Here is a 15,581-nt window from a genome sequence, read left to right on the forward strand (position 1 = left end):
AATCTATGGATGACGTTCACAACGATATTCTCTACGCCTAAATAAGATAACGAAGACAATTGCCATTGTTTTTTAATTTTGAGCTAGAAAAGCAAATTAAAAAAGGAAATGATGCAGGACATAATGTGGGGTCTTCCATGACGTTTCCTCTACCCCCTTTTACACTTCTGGCCCAAAGATGTAGAGCTAAAGCCTTGTGTCACTATTGAACTTAATGACACGTTAGGCGCTTGTGTTTTTTTTTTTTGTTAAATCTGTTTTCCTGGCTTTGTACAGTTGTTGCCCCGCGATTTCTTTATCCATACTCCACGTAGTATTTCATGAATTAGACGTGATCATTTGAGGAGACATTTCTTCACATTAAAGCTATAAAGGATCCGGATCTCAGATAACACAGGTAGAGAGAGCGAGTGAGCACGGCGGAGTGGTGAATTGAACGGATACACTATAGTATTGAATGAGCCAGCAATATGGGATTACGAACAAGATAGCCATCGCTTCCAAGACGGAACTCTTCCGAGGACATATCCCCAGGTTTCATGCGTAACTAGCTCTCTCGTAATCGAAAGTAACCTACACATCCTTATTAACACAAGTGTTTATTGTGCTTGTCATAGAGCCCACACCATGAACTTTATCCAAAGTATGTGCACAGCAAACAAAAGATTGCTTAGGCATTTTTTTTTTTCCTGCAAGAAGTAGAGAGGATTAGGGAAGAACTGGAAATGTTCGAATGATTTTATATTACTTATATTCACATGGTATCTTAGAATAAATAGATTCAGGTTGGATAGAGTAAGCCTCTTTCGTCCTATTCTACGAATGTCAATTCATGATGCAAATTCCCAAATTAGATTTGTCTGAAAGTATGGTGAGAGTTGATCATCAAGCTTGACAAGATGAACATCTTTCCGTACGTTGGAGCCTAATTGATTCGATATTTCATAGAAAATAGAATAGACGAATGACGGATGAATAAGGCTTGCATAAAAAAAAAGGGCAAGACAGAATAAGAAACAAAAAGAAAGGAAAGTGTTGACTCACGAATTCGAGCTTTTGAGTACACTCCGACATCGTCTTCCAGCAGCTCAATCCCAAGTCCTCGATAGAGCTGTAGACGTAATCTATGAATGTCAAGTGGAGGAGAAAGAGGTACCCAACATCAGTTGTTCATGCATGCATATGGACCTGTGTTCTTTTGAAACACATAAATTGAGCTTATTTTTGGTTAAAAAAAAAAAAAAAAAAAAAAAAAAACCTACACCGTGGAAGCATGTGATGTGTCATCCATGATATCTTCTGGATCATCTGGCAAGTCTTCTTCCTGATTACTTGTCGTTGCTTCTTCCCTCGCTCCCTTATTGTCCGAGTGTGGATTCCTTGCATTATTAATCTTTTGTGAAAACCCCAGTTTTAGACTCTGCATGCGGAGATGATGAATGGCAGTCTCAAGGGATACAATATCCTGATCCATGTTCTGGATAGTTTTGGCAATTGCAAACTTTTTCTTGTCCATTTCGTACATTTGTGTGTTGTGTTCCAGACTTTCTGCTTCGATGTGCTGTCCTGAACCCTCTGAGCGTGTCAGTTCAAGATTTCTTGACATTCCTATCATTTTTTTTTTTTTTTTTTTAAAACAAATATCGAAATCAGAAACCATTTGCTCAAAGGTAACACATAAAAAAGGTACATCTACAAAACCCTTCATACTTTGAAGAAGTAAGCGAGCATCCTGCAGCGCCTCTCGCCGCACTAATTCAGTTTCGCGGGCATCTTCCTGTATTATCCGTTGAATATCTTGTATATTTGAGCTAGACTCCTGCAATTGTGCTGTAATGTTTTGGATTTGCAATACAATGCTTTCGTCTGTTGCAAAATCTCTCTGTTCCAAGGCTGGTACTGTTGTCATAATTTAGAGGAGGTAATTTTTGCGAATGTCACAGACAAATAATGCAAAGTGGTAATATAAGGAAGAATAAAGTGCAATTTGCAATGTTATTTAATGATTTGTCGTAAGAGCAAACATGCAAACATTTGTTTGTCAGGCTCACCTTCATGAAGCTGGGTTACTACTAAGCCACATTGATGTACTTCAAGTTCCTGATACACCGTCCGGAGCCTGTAACGCTCATCAACCCAACTACAGAACCACAGCGCTGAATTTTACCCGAGAGCAGGATCAGGATCAAATTCAGATTCAGGCTCAGGATTAGGGACAGGACGTGATTTGTTCCTGTTTTTGAAACACACATGAGGACAGCTGCCATTACCCGCATTCTTACAGCACAGCGCCTGTCCACAGCCTTCAGAATCGACCAGACCGTTGCTACAAAGACACCAGAGAACTTTTGGCAATCGTGCTTTCAGCGAGCGTACACACGCTTTGCAGCAGCCATCCAAGAGCAAAAGACCCACTCACTCAAAGCACGATGTTCTTCCTTGCTATCACTGTCACTGTGCACTGATCATTTGTCATGCCCTACATGGCATCGCCTCAAGAAGATCCAGCGTTACGATCGCCATCTTACCAGCGCTGCGGCCACCATCCCTAATTCCGGTCTCACACAGCCAACGCTCAACGAGCCCGCATTGGCGCATACAACATCAACTAAGGGATCTTTGACCGGGATAGGTACATCTAAAAAGCCTTTCACCAGGCATGAACGATCGCATCGATCAATTAGGGGCTTGATGTATAAATTGTCCCAGGCATTGAGGTGTGAAGACCTTGATGCGGCTCTAAGGTTTTATCTTTTGATTCGCAAAGAGATATTTTCTCGTCGTCTCGGTCAGCCGCTGTTCCGATGTCAATGCAGACTTGTAGAGTTAATTCATAGCAGTCGACTAGAAATGCTTGAATCCGGGAATAACCAATCTCATACCCGCCTGTCTGCGCGGTATGATCGACAGCGCCATATGGTATTGAAAGACATCTCAATGGGGATGCTAAAAACCGGTGATCGGGCTAATGCCATGGCATCGCTAGTAGATGCCCTTGGGAAGAGCAAAGCCATGGTTAAGCATTCATACAAGGCAAAATCCAGCACTAAACTGCAAGATTGGAGAGAAGCACTGAGGGCTTTGGAGGACTGGGCTAGGAAGAATCCGACTGCCCATGGAGTAGCTGCTGCATCCGAGGTCACTGACTCGCCAATATTTACAACAGTATCACCGTCTCCACCACCATTAGTCTCAAGCTTCTATCTGGGAAATAAAGCCCTGGAACAAGACCTGTCCGCTTGGCTATCGAAAATAATGAAGCGGCTAGTCTATAGCCATACCTACCTCATCCGATCAATGCTTGACACCATCCCAAGGCAATTTGGCATTCAAGCAACTGTGGAAATGCATGTGGTAAGCTTTGGTTATATATTTCTTTTTTATTACACTATATGTTTTCATCGCGCTGCCTGCCATTAATGACGTTGGTATCACAGTATTAACATTCTTTATTAATATCTCGTAGGCGTTGTTGGATTATTATTCTACGCTTGGACAAGATGGCTATATTGACACTCTAGCAATCATCGATAGGATGAATCAAAAAGGCATTAAGTGGAAACAAGAGCCAGTTATATACGAATACTTATTGTATTCGCTTAGCCATAACCCAAATAATATTGATTCGGATATTGACCTGATTATTGAACAGATGCTTGCCAATAACTTAGTCCCCAGAGAGAAGACCATGAAGGCGCTTATGTTATCTGCAGCTCACTCGGGCGATCTTGAAAGATGTTTGCGGCATATTCAACAAATGCACCAAGAATGGGGCCTTGCAGTCAGTGAACGCATGAAGGCTATCCTGCTCTATGGCTGCGCCAAACGCGGGGATTTCGAGGGTGCGATCGAGCTTCTTGAGCAGCTCAATAACTCAGGAAAGCTGGATCATGCTTTATTAGAAAAAAGCTTGATAGAGCCAGGAGACGATGGAAAGCCATGCCCGTCAAGCCCCAATCCACCAAAGCCTTCGTCTTTGAAGCACTCGTATCCGTCTACTTTTTTAACAACCAAAGTGGAAACACTCTTGGAAGAACAAAATGTTATCAATAGCTCCAACCTTTTATTGGCACTTATTAATCAATCGCGTGCACAACGTGGGAACAAAAAGCGGCTTTCGCAGGCGTCTATCAAAGAAGAGGCTTCAAGGGTTCTGGAGCTGTTTACACTTATCACAAAGAACCCCCAACGGGCTGACACACGACTTTATACGATCATGATGCATTACCTGTCGACACTTCCCTCGCCTATTCCGGGAATGATGTATCTATACAAGGAGATGCTCATGTCGAAAAATACGAAACCAAACCATGTCACTTATCACATCATGCTTGAAGCCTGTGCAGAGCAGATGGATATAGATTGCGCAAAACAACTTTGGAATGATATGAGTGCATCCAATATTATCAAAGATTGCAATATACGTGCTAGTTATATAAAATGTATGGGACAAACAGGCGATCTCGCATCTGCAGAGTGGTTCACACGGGAGGGCTTATTAAAGCAACAGGAGCTCGACAAGGTCCGCTTACGACATCAGACAGCATTTATTCTCAGTAAACGGGAAGAACCTAAGCAGGGTTTGCCGCTGTTACTAGAACCACCCCTTTTACCAAGGCGAGAGCATTTCCAGGAGGCGATCAGCTTGTCGACACTGCACGAGCTGATGAAGGCTCATCGGGCGCACAGTAGACCTGAACGAGTCTATGAGCTTTATTGCGAAATTGAGCGCGGGGAATGGGGCTACAAAATCCGGCCAAATGAATTGACTCTATCAATCCTACTTGGTGCGTGCGCATCAGATGCTGCTACGGCAGATCTTGTGGACCGTGGAATTGCAATCGTGGAGGACTTCCGCGGGTCCCGGAGGAGACAACACCTCCTACAGCCGGAGCGTTTGGATGGCAAAGATGGCGACAATGGAGACAAGGCCAGCCAGTTAGTAAACGGGACTGTAACCCTGGATGATGATTCTGAATACCCAAGTCTTTATGAAGCCCTTGGCATGCAAGCGGGTTCTAAATCAGGCTTAATACCTGTATTGTCAGACTTCAGTTACCAGCTGTACTATACCATGCTTGGACGGCACCATCGACAACGCAAGATCGTGGAGGTGTGGGACGACATGATGCAGTCGATTGAGCGGCCACCATCTCGTTTGACTGTGAACATTGTCATCGAGGCCTTGGAACAGGTTCAGTGGGGCGCTGCACCTATCAAACGTATCCGGAGACAGCTGAGGGAGCATTGGTCCAAAACAGGCTGTGCTAGACAAGATGAGAGTAGTAGTTTTGACTTTGATGAGCCAAATGGGGATGAATCCGTGGGAGCTGGAGGGCGGTTTTGGAGGTAAAAAAATGTCTGAAAGAAGAAGCCATCGTAGTGTCTACAAATATAATAAAATAATAGTACAGAGGGAGAAAGGAGAGAATTTGAACCGGGCGGACGACTTTTTGGAGTTTGACGATAAATGGAATGGGGCGTTAATGCTCTACCAAAGCAAGCTTCCACACAATCTACTTTGAATGATCTTCTTTGGTCCTCCTTTCATTTTGATACGTGGCAAGATTTTGGGATTTCGCAAATCGAAGGCCTAATTGTTCAGTATTTTATTCAGCAAATGAATGCATTGCGAAGCGATGAATAGAAAGAAGGGAAAATGCCAACATGCAAAAACCGGTAATGTCGTTGTATGTATGAGAGACAAAGGATGATAACGAGTGAATTGTCGCAACATAACCGCTGTCCTTTATCATTAGTCCTCGTAAAATATTGCAACGTAGATATACGAGTGTGGAGAGGAATAGCTCTCACCCTAGACTATATGAACTGAGTGAGACGGACATCCATTTTCTGGTAAGGAAAAAAAAAAAAAAAAAAAAAAAAAACTGAATAAAGAGAAGACCATTTAGGCGAGCATGCCAGTAGGCAGACAATTAGTAAAGATCATTGTAACAGCACATGGTCTGACAAACAGTTTTTCCTTCCCCCATAGTTTTGTTATTTCAGTCAGAGGCCCAAGCGCCATTAAAATAAATGCCAGCCGCCCCACTTTTAGTCCATCTTTCCTTCACTCATCTCTCTTCAATGTCACACACAACTTTCTCCTCTGCCGAACCCCCCCATATCTCTGGAGCATCCTCACGCCTAAGGGTAGAACCAAACGACGTCTTTTTCCGTGACTCGGATAACCGCGCATGGCTTTTACGGGGGATTAATCTTAGTGGGTCATGCAAGTTCCCTCGTTATCCAGTCCCCGTACCCTCGCATGTGCGCGGTGACGCATTCTTGAAGCCGCAAGGGCATCCTGAAAGTTCTAATGCTACTGTCGATGACCATAGTGACCATATCTCCTTCGTAGGAAGGCCATTTGAACTAGACAGGGCCGACGAACATCTTGCACGATTAAGGCATTGGGGCTTTAAAATCATCCGTTGGGTAGTCACCTGGGAAGCCATTGAGCATCAAGGGCCGTATGTTATGTTTAATATACTTTTTCTTTTTACCTTACAAGTTCTGAATCATATTAATATAAAGCATTTTTAACATCTAACATAGAGGGATCTATGATCAAGAATTCCTAGACTACACTATCTTGGCATTGTTGAAAACAAAAGAATATGGATTTAAGGTCATGATCGATTTTCATCAAGATGTGGTATGGACCTTTTTTATTCTTTTTGTTCTATTTTATCCATGACAACAATGAATTGCTATGACAACTCAAGGAAATAATTGACTATACCAGTTTTACGACATGGTTGTTAAATGTATTATAAACATTTTAGTGGTCAAGATTCAGTGGAGGCTCAGGGGCACCATTATGGACGTTTCACATAGCTGGGCTCGATCCGCACCATTTCGCAGCCACAGGTGCTGCAGTTGTGCACAACACCTTATTGGAGGATGAGCCCTTGCAGCAAATGGTTTGGCTGACAAATTATTACAAGTTAGCCTGTGCTTCCATGTTTACGCTTTTTTATGCTGGCAGGCTCTTGGCTCCAAAGTGTACGTTCAACTCTGGCACTAATATCCAGGATTTTCTTCAATCTCACTTTTTGGGTGCCATCGAGGCTTTGGTTCAGAAGATTCATGACTGCAAGGACAAAGATGGGAATCCATTGCTGGAGGACCATGTTGTCATAGGATATGACTCTTGGAACGAGCCATCGTGCGGCTGGATCGGTTTAGAACGCCTGGATGTGCTGTCAGAGGAACACGATATGAGACAGGGAGATATGCCAACGCCTCTTCAGTCCCTGATGCTGGGAGAAGGTTTAACTGTCCGAGACATTGCAACCTACCGAATCGAGCTCGTTGGACCTGTGAAATCCGGTTCACGTATTATAGATCCATCAGCACATCCTTCATCACAAGGAAAGCCAGTCAAAGCCTGGCTGTCCCCTGTACTACGCGATCGATATGATTCTCAATATGGGGTCCAGCGTGATGCTACATTTCCAAAAGCCGGAGTTTGCCTCTGGGCTCAACACGGTGTTTGGTCCATCCAAGATGGCCGAGTACTGCAACAGGATTACTTTTCGAGAGTACCCCCCTCAACAGATACATCTTCAGAGACCACTCGTATACGATGGGTGGATAATCATTGGCTTCCTTTCGCGAGACAAGTCATCGACCTCGTACGAAAGATTCATTCCACTGCTATTCTCTTCTTGGAGCCACCTGTCTATGTCCCACCACCAGACCTATTTAATACAATATCAACATCTTTACCAGAGACGGGCCACGGCCTTGATGGCACATTGAACAAAGAATTGGTGACTAATATGGCCTATGCTCCTCATCATTATGATGACCTTGTATTACTCACAAGACGGTACCTGGGATGGATCAATCTTGATCTATTAGGTCTGAGCCGTGGCCGACAAAAGTCTTTACTTGGATCATTTGTATTTGGTAAAAAGTCTACACAAACTCTCTTTAGGAATCAGATAGTGGAGATACAAAAGGAGTGTTATGAACGGCTAGGTAAGTATAATGTATGGTTTATTTTTCTTTTTTTTTTTTTAAAAAAAACAAAAAAATAAAAAAAAATAAATGCGATTCCTCTTATTATTATTAGGTCAGCGGCCTGTTTTGATTGGAGAAACAGGACTACATTTTGATGTTGGAATGAATGTTGCTCAGCAACGCAGAAATGGCACTGAATCGGCAGGCAACCGGAGTAAAATATGGTCTCTACCTTCATGGCTCCGATTTTCTTGGAATACAGCTAGAAACGGTACGAACCTCAAACCCTCTACAGGTTCGACAAAAATCAGTTACAGGCCACCTACGAAGCAGTTTCAGCGAGCATTCGACAATATCCTTGAGGGCCTTGAGAGTACGCTAGTTCATTACACGCTCTGGAACTACACGATTGAGAATGATACGCAATATGGCGATGGCTGGAATGGCGAAAATCTTAGCATTTTCTCGGCGGATGCTGCGAGGATGACTACTGATGAAAAAGATAGCGACAGCGACAGCGACATCTATGGAGGAGGTGTTGTTCACAAGTTAGACCGCGGAGGACGTGCGATTGAACAATTCTGTCGACCATATCCTGTGGCGACAGTTGGATACCCTATTGAAGTCGTTTTTAATCGTCATGAAAATGCGAAGACCTTTACGCTCAGGACAAAGACCGCAGCCAACGATGGCCATGCCAGGAAACTGGGCTCTACCGCTAATCTGAAGACCGAAATATTTGTCCCAAATTATCACTTCCATGGTCCTGAACACTGCAGCGTGACCGTAAGTGATGGAACGTGGGAGTGGAATCAGGAGCAACAAACAGTGCTCTGGTCATATGGTGAGACAAATAGTGAACCAGAAGCCATCAATGCTGGTTATATTTATCATCGGCTTGAGATACGAAGGCGAGTATAGAGAAATAAAATTATGTGTTTTTTTTATTGATAGGTTGTTTCTGCTCATTCTATCATCCCAATGAAGTAACAGTGATTGTCAACAAAAATTTCAATCGAAAAGCTTATGATTTTGTACTTCTGCTCTTCATTAAGCAGGCCATGGAGGTTTTTGAAGCCTTCATGCAATGCTTTATATGATTGAGGTTCAATTTAGAAAATAGAGAGTTTAGGAACAAAAGTAATGATTTCAATAGTTTGAGAGGAGGGGTTTATTGGAAATTTTGGTATAATGGCTTGAATAAGAATATTTTTATGTAGAAACTAGTTGTTGTTTCAGCGGACTAGAGGTGCCCCGTCAGTCGTATATAGATCATTGTTATTGCTGTGAACTGGAGTGATGCGACTGCTATCCGCCATAGGGTGATTGAATGCAACCTCTCGCGTATAAGTTGTAATCTTGGAAAGAAGGATTGTAGGCCAAAAGAACGCAAAAACTCCAATAGCAAGTACGAGGGGTGCTGCATCCAGAACAAATACATAAACTTGATAAAGCGACGAAGCAGACATGAAATGAAATAAAGGTTAACTTTATTGGCATCGGTCAAAAGCATACATGAGTTAGTAACGGTCTTAGAAACTTACTCTCATTACTGCTGAGGTGTCCGTCGTAACCCTCAGCAAATTCAACGATACGAAAGATTGAGCGGATCTACCATGGAACACCAATTAGATTGACAGTAAGAACATGGTTAGTCTGAAACGACCTTTGGATATTGCGGGATTTAAGAAAAATGAACAATAGTAAAAAAAAAAAAAAAAAAAAGCTTACAATGATGAAAATGCTTGAGAAGTAAAGTCCCCCGACAACAATAGCCGTGTGCTGATCCAATCCCATATAGTTTTTCCCTTGTAAAAGGGATGTCTGGGCTAGTTGCCGCCCTTTCTGTTTTCTCTCTGCGATTAATCGGTGGACTGCGACGGTAAGAAGGGCGGTGAAAAGGCAATAGGACACGCCTTGAACCGTGACACCGATCAGGAACAATTTAGAGCCAATATCGGCGAGCTGTGAGTTACCTTTTGCTCCACCTGCTTGCATACCTCCTGCTGATATTTGAACTAAAAAGGATAGGAGATCTGACCAGATAAATGTGCGTCCAACGATTCGAGGTGGAATGAAAGAGAAACGAGACTTTTGCATCTTGGAAGAGCCTTTGGAACCAGGGTTGCTATTTCCACTGGTGTCGAAATTAGGATCGACGGCAGCGATAAACCGTCCATAGAGCATGAAGTTGAAAGCGAGGAATGCAGAGGGCGAGATGACGATCAAACCGTTTTGTACGATATAGATAATTAGCTTGAGGCTATCGGGATCGAGCGAGGTCTTGATAAAGAATCCGAGCGCAGAAGCGAATGCGCCGATGGGCAGACAGAGTGCCCATCTGTCTTTTTGACGGTGGATGTGATAAGAGAATGTGATGCCGAGGAGCAGATAGCATACGCCAAAGATGATATTACCAGGGATGCTGGGTTCATATTTTAGGATACCACGTCGCTTAGTAACAGGGGTGGTGTCTGGAGTTGGGGTATTGGGAACAGATTGAGCTTGGACATGGCCAAGGAAGAGTAGTAATGCATATGTGATAACAGTAAAGCGATTTAGATAAAACATTGTTGTAGGGTTGATGGATTTTCTGGATGCGGATGAGATGCTAATAACGGATCCGCCTTCTTTGATCTGGGGGTTTTATACGCGAGTGTAAGTGACAGAGATACCAAGTGTCTATGTAGTGGACTTCTTAGTTGCTGATTAAGTCCGGCGTTCCTCCGACGGAAATAGAGTCCTCTCCAGAAAGTCATGAGCTGATTTGGTTTTCTGACTTTATATCTACGTAAAAGTTAATTTTAATTTAAATTAAGTACTTTAAAAATATACTCAGATTTTGTTTGGAAATAGTGTGCCAAGGACAATGATGCCAAGAGAAAAGCCTACAAAACTGAATCTGGGCTGTAGAAGTGGTGGATAGATAAATCCCCACAAATCCAAATTAAACATCATTGATCCGATACACAGAGATTTAATCGTTCTCCTTTTTCAGACATGCCTAAAAAAGACCCATCTTCTACTCCTCTTTCTCTCTCTTCCGGCGATCCTGCTATCCCAGTTCAACGGCGAAAACGTCTCCTTGCGAAGCGCAGCTGTATAAGTTGCCGTGAAAAGAAGACTCGCTGCGAGTTACCTGACCTCCATGTCCCTTCTTCTAGAGAACCAGTAGCCAACTCAAAGCGGTGTCATCGATGTAATGTGCTTGACGTGAACTGTGTCGTATGGGACGGAGATCGGAAGAGAAAACCCAGATTGCCACTATACAGCAACACAACTCAGTCTGATGATGTTGACAGAAGTGAGAACAAACATACAGACACACACTCGACTTGGAGTCCACTTTCTCATCTTGCCTATGCCGCCCAAATTATCGGTGCATCTACTTCATCATCCCCCTTATATCAGCACTCTCCCTCAAATTGTTCAACGGCAACAACCACACCGACAATTTCCTCACCTTCACAATCTGATCCTTTCTTTGAGCCAAATGATGACTCCTTCAAAAACATTGCTTCAAGCTCAGGGTCTCTAGAATCTTCTCTCCCAGATTACGTCAATGGCATTCGAACTCACATTGAACGTGTTTCACCCTCACCAAATGATAAGACCAACCAAAGCCACGATCGAACGGATTCTAAGGGCCCAATTCAAAAAGACTATTCCTTTGGTCATCATGATGGTGATCAACCAAATCGTCCTCAACAACCATCATGCTTGAACAAGGGAACTGCATCCGCATCTGCATCCGAGCAAAAGCCATCCTTGATGACATGGCGTTGTGCATGGAAGTCAACTTCAACGCTTATTGATTATGCAGCCCAGCAACGACAGTTCACACGCTACATGGTCAGCCGCATTGCATCGCCCTATTATGGAATAAAGGCCATCGATGTCTTGGACATGATTAACAAGGAAGATTGTTTCGCCTTGAAGATTTTGTAAGAAATCTAATTTACACGAATGATTTTCACAATGCTCATACATAATGAAACCTTAATTTTTAATGTTTTATGTTTTTTATTTTTAATTTTTTTTTTTACATAAAGTATGACACCTTATCTTGCTTGGCATCCTCATTTGCCATCGCTTGAAGTGCTCTATGACCTCCACCAGCAACAGCCAAACAAATCAACGTCCCTACTGTTCGCATCCATGTGTCTTGTAGCATCTCGACACCGTCATTCACTATCTTCAAGCTTGATGCAAGGTCTCTCTGCCGTTGTAGATCGTTTAGGAACACAGGTGATATATTCTTCAATCTGTAATCTTCAAGTTGTCCAGGCATTCGAACTTCTTCTTGCTCAAGAACCGAGTCTTGTAGGCACTGGTGTTTGTGGCGACGCAGATGAGCAAGCACATAGAGGTAATGGTCTAGCGGGTGACAACGTGTTGTCGTATGCTCTCAACATCTCCAAAAGTATAGGAATTGACAAGTCCGTTGGTACGCTCCATAAGCTTCTTGGAGAGAAGACTGAATATGACCCGACAGAGAAAGCACGAGAGGAACGAACTGATCAGCTGAAAAATTTGATGTGTATGGCCTCATTATGGGTCAGTTTGCGACTGTGGGAATGTCATTACTTATTAATCAGGCCCATTACACCAGTCTTTCGTGACCTGAATCATTTGGCGGATGATGCAAAATGCATGATTGCGATTGACGGATCTGGAAATAAGGTACAGGCAGCTCCAATAACAACAGACGGAATCTCAACTAGTGTCCTGAAAGATCACGAGGTAGAAGCAGAAGAAAAACTCCGTTCGGCAGGTAATAGCGCATTCATTGAGTTACTAGAACAGTAGCGCCTAATATATACTTATTAGAGTTACTTTGTATGGATGGCTAAGTTTGTCAATTGACCCTGATCTCGTAACGCGTTTAATAGGTCGAACTGTTTTGGCACATAGGATTTGGGGAATGGCTACCGCGCATAAATGTTTGGCTAAGCTGGATGATGTTCTTTTACATACAAAGGATGAAGGGCTTTCAACGCCGCTACAAGCACATGAAGGACTTATCAATGATAGAAGAGGCACCGATCTGCACACTATGGACGAAATTGTTGCCATAGTTATAAAGGCTTTAAAAGAGCAGGCCGAAAATGAGCTCAGCATGCAGGGAGATATGGCACCATATGTACTATATGAATCAGCTAACCTTGCAGAAGAATGGAGCCAGTTAGAGGCGTACTCAGTCTCTTCAACTCTTTGCACATTTGGCATCTGTGCCTTGTACAATGGTCGGTTGGAAGCAACATTTTATCCAAAGATGTTTTGGGAAACATTGCGGCATGACAAAGAGCTAATGGAGCGCGTCGGGATCATAGGCAAAAGTAGATTGGACCTCTTAGAGAAGCTTGTCGCGTCCTTTAACTTCTTTAGCCGTAGACTGACATTTGCAGCTGCGGCTGCAGGTGCTTCAAGTAAAACAACACACGGCATACGTAAAGCCTACAGCGGCGTTGTAGAGTTGATAGGGGCACCGATTTTATTGACATGTGGTTTTGTGATTGACGCCTGTAAAGTATTTTTGGAGGGCTCAGCATTCGTTTTAGTCAATTATTCTGCAATCCAACAAAACTTCGATGCACGGTTGTTGTTTATGGTTCAGGCAGCACAGCGACTGGAAGAGCTGGACGACAATAGATATGAACAGGTCGACGTCAACCAGGATCACGACATGGAAGAAGGAGGAGAAAGTCATGGAGATGATTCCAAAGACGGCAACACTCATCTTCCGTTGCTGAGCATACCTCAGCTCTCAGCAAAATTTGTAAGAGAAATGGTAGAGACATTGCAGAAGTGGAGATTGGCACTTTCTATCTACCGTAGGCCTAGAGCGCCTGTTACAGTGAATCAGAAGGATGATAATCAGGCTGCATCTTCACAGTCTGTTGGGACACTTAATACTAATGGTGATAGTCAAAAAGACAATGAGCTGACAAAGCCAACCCGATCAATGAATCCTTCTGTTCAAGCTTCGCAACTATCAGCTTCTCTGCCAGCGTTGCAGATGGCCAACAGATCAATAGTGGATACCAACAAAGCGCTAAATGGCTTTACCACTCACAACCATGCGGGGGCTCCTATTGCTAATGTCGATGGATGGAGTTCTATAGGGTCCACACATACAACGCCACTTTCTGGGCTTAATCCTGAAGCAGCACCTCCACCCACAGTACTATCTCAGACCAATGCCTATGCTCACCTCATGTTCCCTGCACAGCACTGGTCTGTAGGAGAATCTGAGCGCGCAAGGGATCAATGTCCTCCATCTGTAATGCCCTTAGAGCCTTTCTTGGCTACTGGGATCATTCCGACTCCAACAGCTCCTGTAGGCGATAGTGACATCAGCAAGTTGTATGACATACCCCTAATCAACTCATTTTTCGATTCGATCTTTCCATATTATTAGTAAAAGATGGTTTGGTTTGTTTGGTTTTTTTTTTTTTTTTTTTTTTTTTTTTTTTTTCGAATGAATGAATAAATTAACGTATTGACTTTTAGTATCAAGTGTCTAGTATGGCATACTAGTACTCCGTACCAACCAAAATAACAAAAATTAGTATTTTGGGCCTTTTCCTATTTTCTGAAAGGCATCGGCTGGAGATACAAATATGTACTAATACTAACGCAAGAATTGACATTCATGACATTTATAAATAAAGATGCAAGTGATACTAACACAAGGATTGACGAAAGTTGGCATTCATAAACAAACACGCACTGATACGAACACAAAAACTGGCCTGCACAAAACCCGTGTAAAGCGACATTTATAGTGCTAATATTTCGGTAGTGTATAGAAATTGGTGAGGTGAGGCTAGTAGGTCTAAGTGCGCTAGCCTGAGCTCTTCTCGACCTTGTTCTTCTTGCTCTTCTCAGGTCTCTGTTGAGCCACAGCTCGATCAATTCAAATCAGGGTCCCTTTGATTCTTGTGTTTAACAAAAGCGGATACTTTATTCCTTCTCTAGTTGTCTTAAGAGGTAACTGCGCCTAAAGCCGAACGATCAAAAACTCGAATGATCATTGGCCTTATTGACCAGCTTTTGCATACGCACAAGCACCTGCCTCTAGTGTCATCTCAAACTTGTGGCATAGAAAAATGGGGGTGCAATTGCAGAGATACTTCTTTTTTTTCATAAGGTCAGAATATTACGTACCGGGTATGGCGGGATATTACAAAAAGGCTCCCGCTACTCACCTTGTAGATATCTTATTCAAATGTATAAATAATCCTTTCACCTGATGATGCTCTATAGTCATATACATTGATATGTTTGAATTTCTCCCTTGTGCTTACTAAAGGTAAGGTAACTGGCCATGTTTCCTGTATTTTCAACCTCTTGCGACAAACATGAGCAATATGGACGCGTTACGCCGCAACGACTTCTGTCTAATCCGTTTTTTTATATACAACAAAAAGAAAAGAAAAGAAAAGAAAGAAAAAAAGACTTCTATATGCCTTGTGATATGAAGTTATGGTCTCGACTGTGCTTGCCACCGCCATGCCCATTGATTGGGCTGTCGTGTTTGAGTGGCTGATTGTCGTGGATCCGCTGATTGAGGGGCAGTAGCCCATTGGTTGAAATCATAATATTAT

General features: G+C 42.9%; 5 protein-coding genes across 5 annotated transcripts; 3 read left to right on the top strand and 2 right to left on the bottom strand.

Annotated features, from left to right (window-relative positions):
- Positions 1 to 710: 710 nt before the first annotated feature.
- Positions 711 to 2,017, bottom strand: BCR41DRAFT_425086 (Spc24 subunit of Ndc80-domain-containing protein). Its single transcript, XM_022030531.1, has 4 exons — positions 1,711 to 2,017; positions 1,263 to 1,608; positions 1,045 to 1,124; positions 711 to 925 (listed from the first exon to the last, which is right to left on the bottom strand). The coding sequence occupies exons 1-4, from the start codon at positions 1,907 to 1,909 to the stop codon at positions 831 to 833; spliced, it is 720 nt and encodes a 239-aa protein (XP_021877595.1). The 5' UTR covers positions 1,910 to 2,017; the 3' UTR covers positions 711 to 830.
- Positions 2,018 to 2,107: 90 nt separating this feature from the next.
- Positions 2,108 to 5,418, top strand: BCR41DRAFT_425087 (hypothetical protein). The gene is made up of 2 exons (XM_022030532.1): positions 2,108 to 3,354; positions 3,467 to 5,418. Exons 1-2 carry the CDS (start codon positions 2,251 to 2,253, stop codon positions 5,351 to 5,353), a joined length of 2,991 nt encoding a protein of 996 aa, XP_021877596.1. The 5' UTR covers positions 2,108 to 2,250; the 3' UTR covers positions 5,354 to 5,418.
- A 669-nt stretch (positions 5,419 to 6,087) lies between these two features.
- Positions 6,088 to 8,892, top strand: BCR41DRAFT_425088 (glycoside hydrolase superfamily; the record flags this gene model as incomplete). Its single annotated transcript, XM_022030533.1, has 4 exons — positions 6,088 to 6,473; positions 6,559 to 6,658; positions 6,789 to 7,989; positions 8,084 to 8,892. 4 exons carry the CDS (start codon positions 6,088 to 6,090, stop codon positions 8,890 to 8,892), a joined length of 2,496 nt encoding a protein of 831 aa, XP_021877597.1.
- Positions 8,893 to 9,206: 314 nt separating this feature from the next.
- On the bottom strand, positions 9,207 to 10,628 carry BCR41DRAFT_340738 (RTA1 like protein-domain-containing protein; the record flags this gene model as incomplete). Its single annotated transcript, XM_022022208.1, has 3 exons — positions 9,703 to 10,628; positions 9,516 to 9,582; positions 9,207 to 9,415 (listed from the first exon to the last, which is right to left on the bottom strand). The coding sequence occupies exons 1-3, from the start codon at positions 10,540 to 10,542 to the stop codon at positions 9,207 to 9,209; spliced, it is 1,116 nt and encodes a 371-aa protein (XP_021877598.1). The 5' UTR covers positions 10,543 to 10,628.
- Positions 10,629 to 10,944: 316 nt separating this feature from the next.
- Positions 10,945 to 14,400, top strand: BCR41DRAFT_389186 (hypothetical protein). The gene is made up of 3 exons (XM_022028096.1): positions 10,945 to 11,915; positions 12,024 to 12,745; positions 12,864 to 14,400. The coding sequence occupies exons 1-3, from the start codon at positions 10,972 to 10,974 to the stop codon at positions 14,390 to 14,392; spliced, it is 3,195 nt and encodes a 1,064-aa protein (XP_021877599.1). The 5' UTR covers positions 10,945 to 10,971; the 3' UTR covers positions 14,393 to 14,400.
- The last annotated feature ends 1,181 nt before the right edge of the window (positions 14,401 to 15,581 follow it).

Source organism: Lobosporangium transversale, assembly GCF_002105155.1.
Source record: "Lobosporangium transversale strain NRRL 3116 chromosome Unknown BCR41scaffold_45, whole genome shotgun sequence".
Classification (NCBI taxonomy): Eukaryota; Fungi; Mortierellomycota; class Mortierellomycetes; order Mortierellales; family Mortierellaceae; genus Lobosporangium; species Lobosporangium transversale.

What these genes read in the sequence shown, in the direction of transcription:
- BCR41DRAFT_425086 (XM_022030531.1), bottom strand. Translation starts at nt 1,909, where the DNA reads ATGACAACAGTACCAGCCTTGGAACAGAGAGATTTTGCAACAGACGAA. An exon ending in ACATCACATGCTTCCACGGT is followed by an intron (nt 1,125 to 1,262) that starts GTAGGTTTTTTT and finishes TGACATTCATAG; the next exon opens with ATTACGTCTACAGCTCTATC. An exon ending in GTACTCAAAAGCTCGAATTC is followed by an intron (nt 926 to 1,044) that starts GTGAGTCAACAC and finishes CGAATCAATTAG; the next exon opens with GCTCCAACGTACGGAAAGAT.
- BCR41DRAFT_425087 (XM_022030532.1), top strand. Translation starts at nt 2,251, where the DNA reads ATGAGGACAGCTGCCATTACCCGCATTCTTACAGCACAGCGCCTGTCC. An exon ending in CAACTGTGGAAATGCATGTG is followed by an intron (nt 3,355 to 3,466) that starts GTAAGCTTTGGT and finishes AATATCTCGTAG; the next exon opens with GCGTTGTTGGATTATTATTC.
- BCR41DRAFT_389186 (XM_022028096.1), top strand. Translation starts at nt 10,972, where the DNA reads ATGCCTAAAAAAGACCCATCTTCTACTCCTCTTTCTCTCTCTTCCGGC. An exon ending in TGTTTCGCCTTGAAGATTTT is followed by an intron (nt 11,916 to 12,023) that starts GTAAGAAATCTA and finishes TTTTACATAAAG; the next exon opens with TATGACACCTTATCTTGCTT. An exon ending in AGAAAAACTCCGTTCGGCAG is followed by an intron (nt 12,746 to 12,863) that starts GTAATAGCGCAT and finishes CGCGTTTAATAG; the next exon opens with GTCGAACTGTTTTGGCACAT.